Source organism: Corvus cornix, chromosome 10, assembly GCF_000738735.6.
Source record: "Corvus cornix cornix isolate S_Up_H32 chromosome 10, ASM73873v5, whole genome shotgun sequence".
Classification (NCBI taxonomy): domain Eukaryota; kingdom Metazoa; phylum Chordata; class Aves; order Passeriformes; family Corvidae; genus Corvus; species Corvus cornix.
This window is the reverse complement of record NC_046340.1, coordinates 6,190,667-6,211,688: the sequence shown is the minus strand read 5'-3', so window position 1 is coordinate 6,211,688 and position 21,022 is coordinate 6,190,667. Positions and strand designations below refer to the sequence as shown.

Sequence of the window (21,022 nt, the reverse complement as noted above, 5' to 3'; positions counted from 1 at the left end):
GCTGCCAGCATCATTGCTGGGCTCAGCTGTGGATGTGCTGGGTCCACTGGAGCTGCTGACAGGAGCCTCCCCTGCAGCCCCTCACCAGGGACACCCTGTGCAGAGAGCTCTACTGGGGTGGGCAGCATCCTCACCTTGCCTTAAAGAGCAGGCAGGTGTGTACAGCACAGGAAATTGATATAAAACTCCCTGCAGGTGGGCTGCCCTCACTGAGCTGCGAGTAATGGATGTGCAGCTCAGATCAGAGAAAGCCTCACTCCTCAGGACGTGAAATAGTAATATTTTGGAGGTCAGGAAGAAGTTCATGCTCTGGGATAATGCAGTACAAAGATGGATGTTAGTGTTATCAGTATTTGTGACTTGTAGGTGTTATTTAGATCTAATAGGAAGTTTGAAACCTTCTTCTAGTTTTGCTTGCTATTTTCTGAAGGCAGGGCTCTGGATGCACCACACATCACTGATGCTATGGTAGGATTAAGAGTTCAATAATAGTGCAGCCAAGTATAAAATATTGGACTAACCAAATTACTGATCTGTCTTAATTCATATTCTTTCCTTTCCCTTTCTCTGCTTGTAAACAAAATGCTTTGCAAAGACCAGAGGAATAATTTATTTTTTAATAAACTCCATTCAGCTCATTTCTTCTGGAGGGGCTTTTTGTACAGACATGGTTGTCTCATAATAAAACACAGGGCTTTGAGATGTATTTACTCTGTATAAACTATGAGCAGAGAGAGCACTGACAAAATAATGATGCTTCTTGTTTAGCCTTTTCCTTCCCACTCCTGTCTTTTCCAGCCAGGGAAGTCACATCACCTGAAATTGTCTTGTTTTCTGTAGGCATGCAGCTGGTCATGTACTCAGTGAGGGAAGCTTTCCAGGGCAGGCCTCGCTGGATTCGGGCAGGCCAGGAGATCTGCTATTACAAGTAAGTGCACTTTTGGTGAATAATTTGTGCCTTCCTTTCTCCACTGTTTCACTCCTGTTAACTGCACTGATGTCATGAGCCTCTCACCACCAGTGCCCCTTATTTCAAATGTCTCTAAATTGGTGCTGGCTCAATGTGTTGTGTGCTTCCAGCTTCAGAAAACAGCTGCAAATGAGATCTCACTATTACATGCCAGGGAATATGCAGAATTCACTTGCCCAGGAGGAACGAGAAGGAAAGAAGTACTGTAGTTGGCTTTTCCCTCTGTCTGGGAAGAAAAGAGCTGGATGGGATCACTGTTTTTCTGTTGCATACATTGACTTTTGTAAGAGATGATGTAGCAGCTGAGGAGCTAAAGAAAGGGTTGGATATACAACAGTGGTGTAAAGGAATCCTGACAAACTCAGTGGTGATATCTGTGCAAGCTCCCTGTTTCAGGCTGGTTTTACAGTGTGCCAGAGCCTCAGAAGAAAATTCCAAGTTGTCCCAATTTCTGTCTGTTGTAATTTACTTTTTGAGGGGGTGGAGAGGGGTTGAAGGCACAGATTATCCTCTCTCAACCTGGCATCTGTCTACAGTAATTTGAGTAGCTATTTTATTTTGTTTCAAGTACTCTTTGCTAACCTTCGTGCACCTGACTGTAATGTTTTGTACCTCAAAAGCTCACGTACTGTGGTGGCTTCCCTTGACATGCCTGTAATCCCTGACTTCTCTGAGTATGGGCTTCTGGTGGGGCAGACTTTTCATGCTGGATACCATTGCAGTGGCTTCCCATGTCATTAGCAAGGCAGCTATTGTGCAGTGATTAAACAGCAGCTGACTTCCAAGATTAAGCCATGATTGTGCAATTAAGCCTGTAATCAGATTCTTGTTCTGAATAAATGAGAGAATAGTTTTATTGATTTGGAATATTCTGTGTTTTCTAGCTGTACATTGACTTACGTGTCAACATAATCATCTAGGATAACTTGTTGCTGTCTCTCATTTACTGTGTGTTCCTGGTTCTCACATATTTTTGTACACACAAGAATGTGCATGCACACACAAATACATTTTCACCTCGACTGAAACCTTAAAGTTTTTATTTCAGTGATCATAAAAGAGATTCTTAGTCATTAGAAATTATAGGGGGGAGAAATGTGAAAATAGTGTGGCTGAGACTGCTCAGGCTTTGTCTCAGAAGAGGAGGAGATGGGATGGCTACAGTGATATCACACTGCTAGTATTCTGGGGAAAGAGCACACTTCAGTTCCATTCACCCTGCTCTCGGGTATCCTAAGGTGGGGTTGCACATTTTGAAGGGAACCTCATCTAATTATTTTTACCAGGAGTTACTAATAAACCAGGAATTATTAATAAATATGGGAAAAGTGATACAGTTTTAAAAATACAGAGGAACACTAGGATGCTCTTAATTGCTTTTGCAGCAGGGCCTTTGCTGAGAGACACCTCTGAGCTGAAGGACAGGGGGAGGAAGAGCTCACTGGTGAGATGTCTGTGTGAAGCAGGTTGGCTGATCTTTGGCATTCATCTTCCCTGAAGATGGGGCAGTTCACTCGTAAAGATGAATGTTGTGGCACAGCTGTGTCACTGTGTACCTTCCTCATACGTCTCACAAGAGCTTTTATGTTGTGGAGAATATTAGCAGAGCTCTTGTCAAAAAGTAGCTGAGTGACACTTCTGCTCCATTTTATTGCCTCTCTGTGAAGTGACAGGATACACCCATGATAAACAGTTGCAGTTACAATCAGATCATCTCATTCTCTTGCTGTCTTGGCAGCTTTTATGCACTGAATAATATTCCTTTCTGGCAAATTATTTAAGGAACAATGGCAGCTGAGTGTTGAATTGGTGACAATGTGCTTGTGCCTTTGGTTTCATGGCTCATTCTAAGCTTATTATCCAACCTCCAGCCTTTTCAGAAAATAGTCAGGTCAGGTAGTAATGAGGTACACGGAGTGTTTTGTTCTCACATCACCACTAAAAACTTGGTTGTTTAGTGATCATAAAGATGTCAGAACTAGGTCTTCTCTTTCAATGTGATTATAAAGATGCTGGAATAAAATAAACATCATAATATTAGCAGGTCACCTCTAATGATATCTGTGAGAGGGTGAGACATCCATCTCACTCTGAGAGCACCTGGCCTTTGCAGTACTACTGAACACCTTAATGGCACAATGGCTGGGGCAATATTCTGCTTTGACTGGGCTTCTGCCTGAAATGTTGACAACAAAAATACCTTATCATGGATTTGGCCTTTGAAAAGGAAGTTGTTGTGCATTTTCCACTTGCCAACCTAGCAGACCCCAAAATAGCAGCCATGCCCAATACATTGTTAAATACTGCTTTTTACGGTGTGAACCAGGGTGTTACTGAAGCATCTTGCACTTAATAGCCACACTTAGAGATGTAAGGAGGTCAAGACATGGAAAATGGGGACACCAAACTCCAGGTGGGAAGTGTTTTGGACCAAGGGAATACAGCAGCAGATTAGAAGAGATAAACATTTTACTTTCCCTTTGAACTCTGTTTTGAAGTGGCCCAGAAGTCAGGGATATTGAAACTTTCTTTGCCCATTTTAGTCTAAGCTGAAAATGCCATATTCCATCATCTAACAGTGCTTTTTACTACACTAAATGCTGCAGATAGGAAGTCTAAAGACTAGATGGCCAGGAGACATTGTTCCTGAATCACTTGGTGCTTTTGAATTCCTCAGTTACAACCCAGCTCCTTTCCTGCCTGCATCTTTGTCCAAGTTGCTTCACCTATGTCGGTTTCCCCCCCCTACAAAGGGTGGAAAATTAGAGTCACTAATCTACTACCCAAAGAATATAATAGATAAATGGGGAAGCATGTTTTAATTAGATAGTGTTTGCAAAAGATTTTTTTAAACTCAAAAATTATCTTGCAGAGTGAAAGATAAGTAGTATTATAATTATTATTAATTAACTCTTCATCACTACTGTGCTGGAAATATAATACTTGTGTGGTTTTCTTCTGACAGAGAGCAGCAAGCAAAGTGGTTTCACTACCACAAACTGACTGAAAGGTGCAGGAGATACAGCTTGTGTGTTCATTGAGAAGACTGTGCATTGGTCTCTTTTTTTTCTTCCCAATAACCAGTGTGTTATCTTCTAGAAAGCATCAGAGACTTTCAATGTGTTTTTGAAAGAGAAGACAAATAAGGTAGTGGGGGCCAGATGTTGCCAGAATCTTTTTTTCCTTTCCATTTCCTTGTTTGTTACTTTAGGCTCCATGCTGATATGGTAGGGTGTTGTGATGAAAAAGTGGTGAGGAACTAAAAAACATCAATCCTGGTGGAAGAAAAAGGAAGCAGTAGAGCTATTTTGGCTTGACAGCAGTAGGAGGAGAAGGAGGCACAGAGGAAAAATGTTATTTTTTTTTTTTTTAGGTTTCTTTTAAAAGTATTCAGAGCTACTGCTTTGTATGATGGATTGTGAGGAGACCAGATTATATGCAATAAAAGTACAAGATCATTTACACTGCTTACACACAGGGGATTTTTCTTTTTAATGCATGAGTGAAGAATATCGAAGCCTCCCAAAGCCACCTGTAAAGTTCCTGTTACTGCCAGATAGCTTGCTGTAGATGGAAGCAGGTGTCAAGAAGTGATCCAAAAGTCTGGAAATGTCTTTTCTGGGTGGTTAGTTAGGTGGAACAGTAGAGATGCTCAGAACAAGAATGAAATGTGCTGCTGAGCAGTGCTGTGCATCCCTTCCCTACCCTGGGGATCATGTCTGAGCAGGCAGGAGTAAGGAACTGAACTACCAGTGTGCCATCAGGGTCAGAGGTGTTTCCTGCTACAAAACCCTTGGGTTAAGTGGCTATTTTAGGAGAGAGAGACACTTTCGGCTGCAGAATTACAGACTACAGAGGGAGAAGTCTTTACTTTGGAGTATTAAGGACAGGTGGGAATTGTCTGTGTGAGATATTTAGGCAGTACCTGCCTGCAAAGACCTACTTCCTCCCATACCTCTAACTACAAATGTGAATTTGGAGGGGAGGACTTAGAAGAATTCAGCACTTTTGTGACACTCTTTATGAATAAGATCTAACCTTCCAAGTGACACTGAGTATAATAGAGGCCATGGAGATGAGCATTTTCCTTCTGCACTATGCAGGAAATGGTTCTTAATTATCCTTCCTTGTTAAAATTAATAGGAACTATATTAAATGTCATTGTTCTGACTTCAAGAAATACCAGGTTTTAACTCTTGATCCACTGAAATACATATATAAATGCTACTAAGTACATGTTTCTGTATTTGTGGGTTTATTGAAATTTTTTTCTCTCCGAGTCTCTTTGTTCAATATTAAGGTGTTTTATTTACAAAGGGCATGTTGGGGTAAAGGGCTCAGCTGAGAATAAAATCATAGGCTTTTCAGGTTGCCACTGTGACTCAGTGTTCCTGCACTCTCTATCGATCCCTTTGGTATCACTCACCCCATGTGTTCCTAGCTACTGAATCCAAGTGAAAACCTAGCAGCATTGTCTTGTGTCTCCCTTATGAAAAAGAGCTGATTATTTTGGAGAATTTGACAAGAATAATTATCTTTTCTCTCCTCCCCTTTGAATAAAAATGAACAGCAGCAAAATAAACTAGTATTGTAAAATTCAGGAGCTGAAATTGCATCTTTTGGTTGCTTCTTCTATTTTGCATTTTAATGCAACATTGATGATAACATTTGTCAAAGAAACCTCACAGTCCTTCAGAATCAGAAGGTTTGGCAACAGCATAATTGGTGCAATGTGGGAAAAATATTGTTTGAAATGTACTTATGGATGCAATTTTCTCTGAGGCTTCTCCCTAAAGCGCATGATTTGTCACTTCATCTATGCTGAAAGAAAACTTTCTTACTCAGCCTGAAGTCACCTCTTCATCAGAGTAAGTCTCCTGCAACAGATCAGGTCCTGACACTAGGCTGAGAAGTTAGCTATAAGATTTTGTAGTTTTATTGAAGGCAGTGTTGAGGATTTGTGTGCCCTCTTAGACCTTGTCAGTGTTGACCAGCCCCTCCCAGAGCTCTGCTGTAGTGAGGCTTCAGCTCAGTCACTGCTGTGTCCCTGCTTTGCTACAAAACTGCTCTGGCCCCTGACCCATGAACTGACCTGCTAGCTGGACCCAGACCTGCTTTTGCACCACAATCTTGTCTGATTATCTGGATCTGTGGTTAAAATCCCTCTGCTGTCCCTGGGCATGCCCTGATTGGGTGCTGTGAGAGATGACCATGCCTCAAGTGTTCCTTGATCTTCTGGCTTCCATATCAAGCTCAGCTCCCTTTTTTTAGGGAGCAGCTGGCCCTCACTGGTCCCTGAGAGAGAGGGGCTCAAATCTTCAAAAAAGAGATATATGAAGAGGAATTTTTTGGTATATCACAACTGGCAAATGAATGAAGTATCTTCTCCTTCATGCCCAGTCTCTTTCCAAACCTACTCTCCTCTTCTTCCTATTCAGCAAAGTGCCTTTGATGGCATCTGAAATATTTTTATGTATGTCCTATTTATTATTTATTTTCATTACTGAAGTATCACTTCCTGTGGTAGAACTGAATGGTTGTTTTGGTAGGGTATCCATATTTTCTCAATTTCCAGGCTTTTTGCAGAGTATTTTCTTGTAGCATTGTTCAGGGCTGTGAAGAGGAACCTGCATCTCTGAGCAAGATAATGTGGATATCTGCAGAAATACAGCAGTTTTAGCTGAATGTATAGTTTAAATGCCTTTGGACTCTGCTATATGAGCTACTATTAGCTGACTGATTCTTTATTTGCATCTTAACAAAAGGAAGCATTAATGGATGTTATTTTCCTAGGAGAGTGCTCCCATCCCTCAGCAGCACGTGACTGGCTGTGCCCTGCACAGCCACGTGCAGTTCTGCCTCCTGACTTCTGCTGGGCTTTGTGTCCTCTTGTGTGGATGCTTCTCTGAATGCTTATTTTTCCCATGGCTGCTTCAAATGCATATCTAGAAGTGAAAAGCATTTATTTTCCTCCTCTTTCTCTTCTTCCAGAAACCACTACCGCTGCAGTGCAGCTGCAGGAGGCGGCGTGAGGGGAAGGTTCTACTACACACTCACCTTCAGCATCAGGTTCCCTCACAAAGATGATGTCTGCTACCTGGCCTACCATTACCCCTATACCTACTCCACTATGATGGTAATACTGACGTGTCCACCTAGATAAGAGAATGGCCCTGGCAGGATGGAGCTGCTTGGGTATATGTAGATTTTGAGATGACACAGAGGATTGTTTTCACACGTCCTCGTCCCTGGGAGTGTTCAAAGTCAGGTTGGATGGGGCTTTGAGCAACATGTCTAGGGAAAGGTGTTCCTGCCCATGGCAGGGGGGTTGGAACAAGATGATCTTTAAGGTCCCTTCCCACTGAAACCATTCTGTGATCATGATGGTGTAATTGCCTTGTTTACAGCTGCAGCTCCTGCCAGAAGTCCAGAATGTTGCTGGAGAAAAGAAATTTCTCTGTGGGATAAGCTGAGTACAAGCCATTAGTGCTTATACCAGTCATAATACAGACCAAAGGTGCTCCATTCACTTGGGGCTGCAGGATCCTCCTCCTGAAGGGCTGGGAAGCAGGGGGCTAAACCTAATGACAACTCAGATGTGCTACCTGATCTTCCTCCTGACACAGGGTAACAGCTCAGCTTTCAGAGCTGCACCCAGCCTCACCAGGCTGCTGGACCTCATGTGATGCTTTACCAGCTCTTTCCTCGGTGCCAGCTGGAGTGTCAGTAGGAATTTATGACACTCCCACCAGTGCTGTCAGTACAGAAACTAAAAGAATACAAGTCCAAAGCATAAATTTAATTATTGAGCTGTATCAGGTTTTTTGCTGGGGATGGGTTTGTTTTCCATGGCCTTTTCTGGCCAGAGGTGGATGGTAAGGGAATTTTCTGGGAAATGCATCCAATGTGCTTCCTCTATAATTGATGTAGGGGAGACCAGGGTCTGAAGGGGAGGTAGGATGAAAGAAATGAAATGAATAGTTCTGGGAATAGCTTTTCTTTGTTGCTAAAGATGAGAAAGATGTTACTGCAAATAAAATCACACAGTTCCAGTAGATCAGTTTTCCTTCCTTCTTGCCTCAGTTTCCATTGTCAACAGATTTTGTTTTGGGCAGTACACGCCGGTGTGGGTTGGGGGAGTTTGGGGTTGCTCCATTTTTTGTAATGGTATCAGTTTGCCATGGCCAGGTATTGGAGGCTGTGCTTTCCAGGGGACAGTGTACTCCCCCAGGACTCACTGTGCACGCCAGCAGAGTGAGGCTTAGATTGATTCCCACTCAAGAAAATCTCCTGTCAACTGTTGTGCACCTATTATAGGCATTCAAAGAAATTCTTTCCAGTATCTGGGGGAAGGCCAGTCCAGCCTTCAGTCCAAAACATGTCTGTCAGCCCACTTCTCATCAGTACTTTACCAGTTACTCCTAGAATTCCATGGGGAAGACCGTATGCTCCAGTGGTGGGGTTTGACCTTTAGCCTGAAGGCACACATACCTACAGTCTGCAGGGTAAAAAGCAAATGCAGTACTGAAGAATTAGTTGGACTTATTCACCACCATACTTTTCCACGTAAATGCAGTACCTCATCATTATTTAACTGTTATTGATTTCTATCTTCTGCTGGCACAAAGCAAGAGAGACTTGGAGAGTTTGTGTGCTCTGGGAATCACTGAATATCTCACCTGCTCCTGAATGAATAGAATAGAGATGAAAAGATGTTATTCCTAGGCTTGCAGGGCCAGGTCTTTAAATATTTCACTGTCTCTTCAAATAAAATGCTCATTGAAGTTAAAAGGAATTTTGCCCCAGGAAAAGTTTAAATGAACTCAGACCCAATAAGGACCATAAAGTTTGGTAAATGAGAATTGTGGATGGAAAAGATTGATAGATTGTCACGCCCAGCTTTAGCCAAAGCAAAATCATTACTTCTAATAATTCTGAAAGACTTCTTTGCTTGGGTTAATTTAAAATGTCAAGTGATGCACTATGTGCTTTTCTATTTTACTTTTATTTCCACACTAAATAAACTAAACCAGGTTTGTGCATCAGTAGATTGCATTTTAAAGCATTTGTCCACTGGTGAAGTGTGTTGGTTTTACATATTAATAATAAATTAAAAGCGATTATGAACCCAAGGGCTCAATTAAATACATAGTGCTTTGGGGAAGAAGATAAACTTGTATATGGAGTTAGTAATTTGAAAATGTTTTTAAATATCATATATATTTAATGGTTATAGGTATATTTGCAGGAAATATTGCAGAATCCTATTTGAACTGGATGCACTCTGCAGTTCATTACTTCTTGTCCATTAGTAATTGCATTTCTTTTATGAACAGTAATTTATCTATTTTTACATCACAGTATTAATTGTTTTGCTATCTAGCTGAAATCTCTGTGGTAGCTATACCCAATTAAGTTTCACTGGGTACCAGGAACATAAGTAAATGATGATATTGAGTTCTCCGTATCTATGTGAGACTGTTAAATGCATCTAATAATTAAATTTACTTTATAGACCTGTATTTTAATTGTTTTATAACATGGCTGACTGTAAATTTCAGTTCTATGTTTACATGGCTCTGTCTGGATGCTGGGAAGGCAGTCTGAAACATCGTGAGCTCCAAGGTTTGAGGAACAGGAATGTGGTGTCCCATAAATGTGGATTAAAACGTAACCCTGACTTATAAAAACAAACCATTACTATGTGAGGGTCATTGAGTCAATTGATGTGGTTTAGTTATTGTTAGGACAAGTGTGCTCACTGCACCTCTTCCTACCAACTGGGAGAAAACTGGTGTTCCACAACACTCAGCAACACCCTGCAGTGGCATTACTCACACTCATCCTGCCACTTGCAATTGCAATGTAAACAGAGAACTACACTTCATCTGGTGTGTGGGTGACAAGTGGCTCTGTGTCTAATGAGGCAATCGTAATTTCTTCCAAAAAGTCTTTCTTCTAAGCTGCCAGTTCCTTTTCTCAAATTTCTCAAGAAGCTGTTGGACTGAAGAATTGTTTAAAACTGTCATAAACTTTGGGGGTGGGGAGAAAATTTCCCTTTTAAATAACTTCTTGGAAAGAATCTTCAGATTTCCCACTACTGATTGTACAAAATGTTGTTTCGATATAAACTTTTTGGCTGCCTCTCATAATGATATGGAGTTGTCACTGAGTTTCAATGGCATGTGCTTGACAGCTAAGCAATCAATTCTGTAAATGTTAAAAAACTGGTGAGTTTTCTCACGTTTCTACAAAACCCCTATTAAAATATAAAGAGGAAATGCTTCTCTTTTGGATTTCATGTATGCATAAATATTTCATTATGCTAACAAAAACACCTAGGAACTGTTCAGGCATAATCATAGAATAGTTTGGGCTGGAAGGGACATTTACAGGTCTTCTGGTCCAACCCCTCTGTAACAAAAAGGGACACCCTCAAGTAGACAATGATATAAGAGTAAATATTCTGTGCAGCTTCAGTGAGCTGGGATGCATTGTGAATGTCTTGTGCATATTTGTGGGATGTAAAAGGTGGTGATATTAACTGGCAGAAGAGAGGAGCTGGGAAGTTAGGAAGATATGAAATTAGTATCAATAATAATATACAGCTACTGGAATAAAATCAGGTTTTATAGAGTGTGAACTCCTTTATAAATCTGCTTCCTTGCTGCTTTTTCAGTCCCATCTTGATGTCCTGGAACAAACTAGGAACCGTAAGAAGGTTTACTGGAGGCAGCAGACACTCTGCCAGACTCTAGGAGGAAATCCATGCCCGTTGCTCACAATCACTGCCATGCCTGAGTCTAAAAACGGAGATGACCTGGAGCAGTTCTGTAAGTAGCCCAATGAAGCAGTAAAAACGATGCTGGTGAGTTGTGCTCATGTCAGCAGTGACAATAACAACCTCTTTTGTGAACATGCTGATTTTCTTGTCTTTCTCACTTTGGAAAAAGAAATATAAATATGAGGAATAGCCAATTATGATGCTCTTTACAAATTACAGGTTTGCATGGAGGAGGGAGGAGAACCGATACCATTTTGTACTTCTAATTTCTCTTCAATGATCTAAAACATTTGAAAAGTTCAAAGTTAACTATCTCCTACAGCAAAAAACTGTGAAAAATTAATTCAACAAGGTTTTTTTATTTTTGGTATTTTATGTTCCCTATTGAAATGATTTATGTATTTTGAGGTCTTAAATTTGAAAAAAAAACTGCCAAAACCAAGATAACTCATCTCCAGCTGGACCAGCAATTGAAGCATTCTGGTGAAATTCCATCTCCTCCAGTGTGCCCAGTAGATCCATCTGGACATAATATAGCTCCTTGCGTTCTGTCTGAGACCATACTGACGATGTACTGTTTAACAGCAAATATTATAATTGCCATTTTATATCTAGAGCTGGTTGTTTTTCATTGTGAGAGCCAAAGATTTAGACCTTCAGTGGCCTTGATGAACAAGATAAAGATATGCATGTTTCTGTAACTCAACAGCAAGTGATGAGATTCTGATTAGCATCACATTGGGTTAGCTTTGATTTTAGAGCCTAAATCATTAATGACTTATATATAGGCTGATTTTTTTTTCCTGAAATCAGGAACAAGGTATACAGTGGGTTTTTGGTTTTTTTTTGTTTTTTTTTAATCTCTTCACACATAACACAGGTTGAGACCTTTGAGGGATTGTGAATATTTAAATTGTCTTAAGATCTTTTTGGATGTTAAATGAATAGTTTTCATTACCTCAAATACTAAGCTAGAAGAATCCAACGGGATTCTGTGACATGAACCACAGTTCTTATTGCAGACTTCCCCTTCTAAACTAAAAGGGAGCTCAAATATGAGAGTTGGTGAAAATCGCTCTTTTTTGGTCCAGGTTTAGAGCAGAGTGACTGCAGCTATGCTGACATTAGTGTCATCATCCACTGCTTGTACTTTTTTACTGTAACAACTTAATTACGAATTCAGCTTTTACCCTGGATTAGCAAATTTATATAATGAACATGCTTTTCTTGGTTGAAATATTAAAGCAAAATAGCCAAGTACAGGCTACGTGGGAACTTATAACGTACACGCACAGCTTTAATTGTGGCTGCCCGTGCCTGGCTTGAAGAGAGAATTCCTGTCCTTAAGCACTTTTGTTCTGTGATAATGATGATACAGAAAAACAGTGGGTGGGAGTTGTGGAGGGGGAGATTGGTTATCCAAAGCAGCCTCTGGCACATGGCAGGTGATCACCTGGTCAGATGTTATTTGCTGGCACCTCATGGCAGAAGGTCTCAAGGGGGCAACTGAAAGTAAGTTGGAATATTTTATTTGATGATTGGAGCCATCTGGAAGAGGCATAGAGTGAACAAGTGATTCTGCCCAAGTGAGAAGCCCTTTCCAATGATGGTACGAAGCAAAAGCTGAGCTAACATTTGGGTTTATCTAAGCAAGGGCTTGGAGTGAGTCAGTCACATGGTGAGTCAATACCCTAAACACTGGACTGTAGCTCTTTTGGCCTTGAAAGGACTTCCTGAAAGGAGTGTTTTGCCATAGGAGAGCAAAAACAAAAATACAATTTCAAGGAAGTATAGTGATATAAATATGACAGTGTTGGGAGGCATGGCCATTTTCTGGAGCACTGTATTCTCAGAGTATATTAGACTGTTTTTTGCAGTGTTAGAAGAGAGCCTGGCAGGTTTTCAAAGGTCATTAACCTGTCTGCAAAGACAAGGCTTGGCTTGCTTATTCAGCACAGGTTTGCTGAAAGCTTCATAAGGCATCTATGAACAACTTGGCCAGATACTTGTTCCGAATGCTTTAGACTGTTTAATATACTGCATCTGGGTTCAAATCCCAATTATGTGGCTTAAGTCCTCTTTATTTTCAATGGAAATAAATATCTCCTGCCTTGTGGTGATATGCGAAGCCAGTGGGAGCTTGTAGTTCTCCCTGAAATGCCATGAAATCCCGTGCTACTAAACCCTCCCTCTGAAGCCTTGCACTACAATAGGATTGCAGCCTTCCTACATCTATCCATGAACCCATGGAACTCCATCAGAACAGAACATGTAGAAACCCCAGCTGTCCAACTGAAAAAGAATTTTTTTTGGGAGGAAGACATTGTCAAGGCAACACAGTCTCACTCAAGTTTTCAAGACTGTAAAAGTAAACACCAGTACTCTTAAGTGATGAAAATATTTATTGTTTTACAAGTGGAAGAACAGCAAGGCAGCACGCCATGTTTTATGCTGTGGGGATGCCTCTAGGCAAATCTGAATAATCGTGTATGTGCTTATTTTGTTTGAGTAGCTTGGATAATTATGGCTTTTGGGGATGCACTTGGTCTAATTTGTGCTGCCTTGTGTGGCTTCGATCAGCAGTTACTTCTCAGTTTCCTCATTTTGTATGACATACCCATCTTTCTGTGAAGTGTTTTGGCTGATGGAAGGACCTGTTTGTCAATGTTTTCCATGCTAAAAACATAACTTAGAGCTAAATATGAAGAGACCAAAAGGTGGAGGATTTCCCTGCAGTAACTCCCATGGCTTTGTAAAGTCTCCATGCATGGGTATTTCAGCTTGAGAAGGAACGTGGAGTTCCAGCACTGGGGAATTTGGCACATGGATAATGAATAAAAATGGACAGCATCTGTTTTTTCCATCTGATTCTGTCCAATTTAATAGTTTTCATGAACTATAGTCATTTTGATTTCCTATCAAATTTATTTTGCTTTTGTTACCTGTGTTAATCCGTACCTTGAGAGTTTCTTTCCAACAATGCCAGTGGCACAAATCACACCAGGACTTTGTAGCTCCCGCACATGATCATACTGAAATACTCTAAATCCTTCTCAAGTATAGACACATGGGGATAAGGAAACATCATGGATGAAGAGGCATTGGGTGGCTGAGGAGTGCTGAGAAGGCAGCAGGATCAGCCTGGTAGGAGTGCAGTGGGAAGGAGTTATTTTGTATTGGAGATGCTGATGGAGTGGGAGCAGCCCAGGGAGAGTGAGGGCATGGCATCCTCTGTGTCAGCTGTGCTTTATTTCTCTTCCTCAACTCTTTCAGATTACTCTTGTCAGGCTTTTGATTAATGTGGTCCTAGGATGGTTAAATTTGTCTGAGTTAAATTTATTAATGTGCACCTTGTTAATAGGAAGCACAAGCCATGCTGAAGGGAAGAAAAATGGGCTGCTTCTTTCCTTCATTATGCCTTGTTTGTGTGAGGCTTTGATATGCACTTTAGGCTCCTTTCTCCTTCCTTTCTTTATATCTGCCCTTTATGTGACAGTGGTGTACTGAATAATTTTTAATAAATGCTCAGTTCTGAAATTGATACAAAGAAAGAAAGAAATTACCTGGGAACTCTTTGGCTTCCTGTGCTTTGACTCTCAGTCATTCAACCCCTCAGTTACAGCACGACCTCCACTCAAACTTGATCCATGTCTGTGGGTACCTGGGGCTGGTCAGTGGTCCCTGCTGTACTTTGCAGCTCCATAGACTTGAACAAATAGAAACAATCTTGGTTTTTGTGGTTGCTGCTTAATTTTAAACTTGCCCTTCCTGCTACCGTGAAGACTGAGCATCCAGCTAGTAGGGATGTCTTTACTACTCATTCTAACTGCAATATCCTCCATGGTCTTGTGATAAAGGTAAAGCCATTCTGACTATGCATGGGTGACTTTATTTCTGGCTATGATAGGTCTGACTGATGAGAGTTAAAGGGGCTTTTTGAAGGGAGGGCAATTCCCAACGTCTTTCAGAGCATTCTCAAATGCAGAAACAAGGAGAAAGATAAAGCTTCCAAATCTTGGTGCCAACTCCCTACTTGATGAATTAATAGGTGTTTGCAGAGCTCTGATTTTCTTCAGTTTGCCACATGCACAGACCCCGGTGAAGGCAGTGTTAGCACCGTGTATGTGTACTCAGTAATAGTTTGCAAACTCTTAGTTCACAGTATTATTTATGCATGTGTGCAGTGTGTAACTCTACTAAACTCCCTGGCAGACAGCTGAGTAGACCCTGCAAGCAGTAGGATACTGTTGTAAGTGACAGAGCAAATGGACAGATTAACTCTTCAAAGAAGTGTAAGGAAAATATCTAAACACTGACGCACAGGCAATGATAAAATTGTCTTCTCGTTAAGTAAAGGATGCTGATATGTTGTTAATGTTAACAGAGTGGTGGAATTAAAACCACCAAAAGCAAAATGACTGGTCAGAAAAGAACAGTGTACACTCTATGCTGCCATGTGAGTGTCTTTCAGGGGGTGTTTCCTGCTTGTGCCCTGAGATGGGGTGGATTTGCTCTCACCTTTAGATAGAAAGAGAAGGGGCAGGACACCTCTGGGATGTGATGTAGCATAGGTGCCATCCTGGTTAGTGCTAACACAGAGTAATGACTAAAACAGTCAAAAGGAATTGCAAAACTCTCTTCATGGCTGATTGTACTGTTGTCATCCTCATTAATAAGAGTGATTATTCAGTGTGTTATGTGTACTCCATAGTCAACACATCTGATGAGTAACCTTTCAGCAGTGGGTAGCATTACAGATCTGAATTTTGGGGTTTAAAGTTAACCCAAAATGTCCCAGATAATTGGCAGCAGAGGTGAGGGAAATTAAACAAAAATGACACTAGGGAACGGATTTATATCTGTAATATCTGTCATTTTGAGTTGCTCTTCTGTCATCACGTGTCCTCTTTATGCATGGCTGAGGAAACCATTATGAATATTGTCAAAAAAAAGATAATGACACCTGCTTATCTTACATGTAGGCTTCTGGGGATTTGAAGCACATTTTTTGTCTAAGCATGTCTAAAGATGGATAGAGTAATGTTTTTGGGATAGTTATGGTAGGATGCTCTTGCCTTTTGAATCTGCAGATGCTCCTGGAGCTGGAATGAGGGATAAAGTGAGACTAATGAGGTGTCTTTACCTGGTCTCATCTTAAGCCTATGGAATAAAAAAGACACAGTTGCTGGGAAAAAATATTCTAGCATTTCTCAATTTGCTCATATAAGCTATTTAGATGGTTGTTTTGCAGCTTAGATCTCTTCTTGGGAAGAAACAAGCCCTTTACCTTTAAATATAAATTCCAGCAAAGAGCAATTCCTGAGCAAAGAACAGAAGAGGATGCGAATTGCAGGGGCCACTTATGAAGGATACTGGGAAATAATGATCATGTGGAAAATGTACACAGTTTAATTAAGCACATTGATTAAATCAATATGACTCAAACAGCTTAGTGCTCCAATCAGCTTAATCTCATTAAATGTAATTCAGGCCTCGATAATTGATTAATAATGCATTATAGTTTATGAATTATTGACTCCGAGTTATTATAACTGTGCCTGCTCCCTGCGTGGCAACCAATGTTGCATGTTAATTATGAAAGGCTCAAGCTCTCTTCTCTTGAATAACTTTTCAAACCTGGAGGTGACATATCTCCTAGTGAAACAGGGATCAAATTAGTTCAACACCTTATTGGAGTCAGTCTGCCCCAAAGGAAGCAGCACTCCTTAAAGGAAGCTCTCATCTAATAATGTCAAAATAAGGAGGTAGAATGATCTGCTTTGATTGGTAATGATCGTTTCAGCAGGCAGAACAGCTGCCTGTAGCAATTCATCTGGAGTGCTAACCTGGCATTGTGCTGGCTGGAAGCAGCTCACACCAGCAAGCGCATCTGCTCTTCCACTGTTATTGCATGTGATGCTCCCTCCAGCACACATGCAAACGGTCCAGCCACTGCTGATGGACCCTCAGGTCACATATGTCCGCCAAATGGGGACCAATCCACCTCCCCAGAACTGTCTGGGTGCTGACTGGTTTCTGTGGAAAGGTCTGATAGGCTTTTATAGTGACATTTCCACAGTGTATTGTCATACAACAAGAAAGAGCTATTGCTGCTATTGATGATGATCTCAGGAGAGAAACCAAGAACTGAGGAAAGCCCCTGCTCCTTGGGTGGTCCCCCATTAGATGGAATTTCCACTGAATGGGAGCAGAAGATGTTATCTCAGATTGTTGTTGTAGCTTTCTAGGCACCAAACATGGACCAAATTGCAATCTTATGCAGAAAGTCTCCACCAGCATTACATTTCCTTCAAGTATTCCACTTACAGACCTGTTCTGCTTTTTCCTATCATCAGTTCTCTCTCTCTTCTCCTTATTTGTGATTATGGTTAAACGTGAACAGATTTTACTGTGTATAGAAATTGATTGAGATGATTGTAGAACACTGGAGAAAAACATTTTCTTCTTTATCCTTGCATCTGTAATAATGAGGTTTGTGTCTATGTCTTCTTTTGATTTGAAAATTTTCTCCTAATTTGCGGGGCTGCCAGGCAGAGGTGCTGATTCTCCTCTCACTTTGTACCAAACACTTTGTTTTTGGTGACAGGAAGAGTCAGCTGTTGTGAAAACTGTTACCCTGTTTTAATGCAGCAGTGAAGAAAGGCGGAATAAAATTGTCATGTGTTCTACAGTGTTAAATAATTACAGAAATGAGAACGTTTTTTTCCACTTGAATAGACAGTTTCTCAAGCATCTGAAGCCAAAGCAATGCTCTCCAGATATGCAACACTGATGGTGTGTGCTGAAAATTTTTCAAGATTCTTTCAATTTCAAACATCTCTTCTTTTTCTTTCTGATATCCCCGTCACAACAGCATTGGCAGCTCCTTGCAAAAAGAGCAGACAAATTTCTGCAGAACTGTGCTCCTGTTTGAGTATCCAGCCTGCTGCCATAAAGACAGAAGCTGTTTTAACAGAATATGAAATCTGTGGGACAGACACATGGTTGTCTGCAGGCTGAGTCCAGTATTTTTCATGATGTATCCAATGCTCCTTAAATCCCAGTGTTTGGTGGAACTGACTCTGCCAGCACAGCCTTGACACTGTGGTCAGTGTTCTGTGAGCTTGGCAAAATGCATATTAATATATTGAATCCCAGTAGTCATGGCAGCGAGGAATGGACAGAAAACACTGAACAAGGATGCAAAAACTGGGCTTTGAAGCAGAGACAATCACAGTTTTTTTAGCAAAGAGAGAAAGTAAATATCAGGGTAATCCCTCTTTCTGTCCCACCCTCTGCCTAATGCAGCATGATGGCAGAACAAGCACCTTAAACGAGATTATTTGTAGTGTTCATTCAGCTGCCATGTTCTGTGGTTTTTTTTAAATAATATTCCTTCTGAAATTTGGAAGTTTTTTCTAAGCCCTCCTCTGCTTAAGGGATAGAGCAGAAAATGCTGCAGCACTTTTTTCAGCACTTGTTCAGCTGCCTTTCCTTCTTTGAATTATAACAGTCTTATTTCTAGCCCAAGAGACTTATAACCTTTGCATGTCCTTTCTAGAGAAGAAACTATGTGATTAAAGGCAGAATTTTCTAGAACATAAGTTATCAATATCTTCTTGGTTGGTATGGACTTGGGTTAGAACACCAGGAGTTGGACTTGATGATCCTTGTGGGTCCCTTCCAACCCAAGATACTCTATGATTGTCTCAGTAGTGATTAGTACTGGCTATGCTCCAGACTTCCAGAACATAGCAGCTTTTTCTGATACACTAATGAATTAAACATCTCGAAAATCTAAATTAGCATATCTTAGTTATAATTATTTTATTTCTTGATTGGTTTGTCAAGTGCCTCAGAAGGGTCTTCCCACAGGTGTGTGGTACTATACTTGTATTTTTTGCTACAAGGCATTGAAAATTATCAATGAAACTGAAAATGGTTTGGTTATTTGTGTTTCTTATATTGCTTTGGAAATCTATAGCCAGCTGCTGGGAATGTGCCTGTCTTGCAACAGCCCAGGACCAGTTCTCATTGCAGGGGCCCTTCAAGCTTCTGTTGGGAGTGATAGGTTGCCCAAATTCTTGCCTTACTAGGAGGGGAAAAAAAAAAATCATCTTCTCTCCTTTAGGTGGAAACAATTTGTGAGAAGCCTGCAGGTGTTGTGTTTCCAATGGCCAATGAAGGTATTGAAATGCAGCCCAGCAGAGCTCCCAGGCAGCTCTTACTCCCTCAAATGGTGAACAAGCATTGAACTGCTACTAAGTTTCTATTACCAACTTCAAATTACGGCATGGCAAAAAAAACCCAAATCAGAGTGTTTCTGTGAATTGCACATTTCCCATGCCTGGCCATAAATTCTAGTCTCACACAGTCCTGTGGGGCATGTGCTAAAAGGTCACTGTGGTACTGTGTAAGTCAGCCAGAGAAGCATTTGAATTGAAGTAAATCTTTCCTCAGTGTGGCAGAGATGGGCTGTGAGAGGGAGGACATAATTTTAGGGTCAGATTGACTCTGGAGATTGACTATTGATAGGAGCAATGTGCTTACTGAGGGGTGAAAAGTCAATGCTTGTTCCTCAAGGAAAAAGCCAAGGTCAGGAAGGGGTTCCTTCAGCTGGTGCCACTATTGCCCAGCTGGTCACGTGCCATATTGCACAGGTGGTTGGTTGTTTTTCACAAATCAGAAGGTCTGGAGCACCTGCTGTGGTGTATAAAGTGGTTGTCCTGGAAGTAGTTGGGTTTGCCCCTGAACACCTGTGTCGAACCAGTTGCTTCTGGTCAGTAGTGCTGAAGGTGTGGATGGTGGGGTGGTGTGTGGAGCATTCTTACTCCTTGAATTAAAAGGTCAGTTAGAAGTTCCTCAGGTTAAAGCCTTCTGTAAGGTAAGAAATTGTCGTTTTGTAAGAGTAGAAATGTGACTGGTTGTTCTCCTTTCTGTTTGGTTGTACCTCCTCATTGATAATTGCTAGTCAAGCTGTGATCAGAGAGTTGGGAGCAGGACAGCTGGCAGGTTGGCCTTGTGGAAGACTAATCTGTAGCTGGAAATCCCAATGGGTATAGTACATGTACCAGCTGCTGTCAGACCCACACAACCACTCCTGCCATCACAGAGAGCAGGTTTTGTTTCTGGTTCAATATTTTTTTCTTTTCTGTTCCAGAAAAGCTGTGCTGATACACAGATTGAGGTAGATACATATTGCTTTCTGATGCCTGGTGATCTTGTGGGAACAAACTATTTTGGATGGCAAGAATGGGCAGAGTTGGCAAAAAGTGGGGTCTGTCACTCTTCTAGCAAACCATTGTTTTTAGTTTGGGAACTCAGCCTAAGGACAGTTTGTCAAGTCCTGCACAGTTTGTGTTAAAGAACTGCTAGGCTGTGACAGAACCCAGAGTGTGTCCTGCTAACAGGGAACTCTGCTACTCTGAGGTAGATTCTTCATGATCCTGTGACTCTTGAATTTCTCACTCTAACAATAGGCTTCATCTTGCACAGGCAAACCCTTCCCCAACACCCAGAACTAACAGACTGCTGGGAAACTGTGTGGGTGGTGTTATAACTTTCATGTTGCTTTCACCTTTATCCTTCTAAACTGGGAAGTTTCTTGGTGCTTCTAAATCTTGGCTGACTGGTTTGGAGATACTGTCTACTGTGTCTGACTTGAAAATAGAAAAGTCATTCAACTGATACCTCAAGGCTTTGAAAACTTTCTGGAAAACAACAATCTAATTTCTGGATTTAATGTTCCAAGCTATGCGTTCTTGTCTGATAAAGGCTGACCTGGCTAGTCATGTATTGCAAATGCCTGGAGTTGTTTGGATTGTATGGAGCAGCTTTAGTGCATGTTTGCCAGAGCTGCAAGCAGATAGTTTGTTCAGCTACTCTGCCCACATCCATGCGAGGGGCTCTACACTCTTGTGAAATGTAGCAAACACTATTTCTATGTGCTGATCTTAATCAAATGCTATTTCTATGCGCTGATGCTAATATTAATCTATCCAAGGGCATCACTGAGTGAGGAGGCATATTTGCGATACCTGGTATGCGTTTGTTTTTCTCCTGGTTTTTTATCTGTAATTCTGAACATCTGCTATTTCTAATTCCCACCTGCAAGTTGATTTTGCTGGGAGGGTCTGTGTGGCTTTCTGCCTGACCTGTTTAACTGAGTTTAATTTTTGTAATTGGAGAATGAGATCCATTGCTGTGTGACTGATGCAGCCAATATTATACCAGTAAAATAAGTCAGCAATATGTTAAAAGTAGTAGTT

General features: G+C 41.1%; 1 protein-coding gene across 1 annotated transcript in view; it reads left to right on the top strand.

Annotated features, from left to right (window-relative positions):
* Nucleotides 1-21,022, top strand: part of AGBL1 (AGBL carboxypeptidase 1) — a 272,002-nt gene that overhangs the window by 69,516 nt on the left and 181,464 nt on the right. The window contains exons 15-17 of the mRNA XM_039557990.1: nt 841-928; nt 6,962-7,106; nt 10,650-10,803. Of these exons, the coding sequence (XP_039413924.1) occupies nt 841-928; nt 6,962-7,106; nt 10,650-10,803 (387 nt within the window). The remainder of the gene's footprint in view (nt 1-840; nt 929-6,961; nt 7,107-10,649; nt 10,804-21,022) is intronic.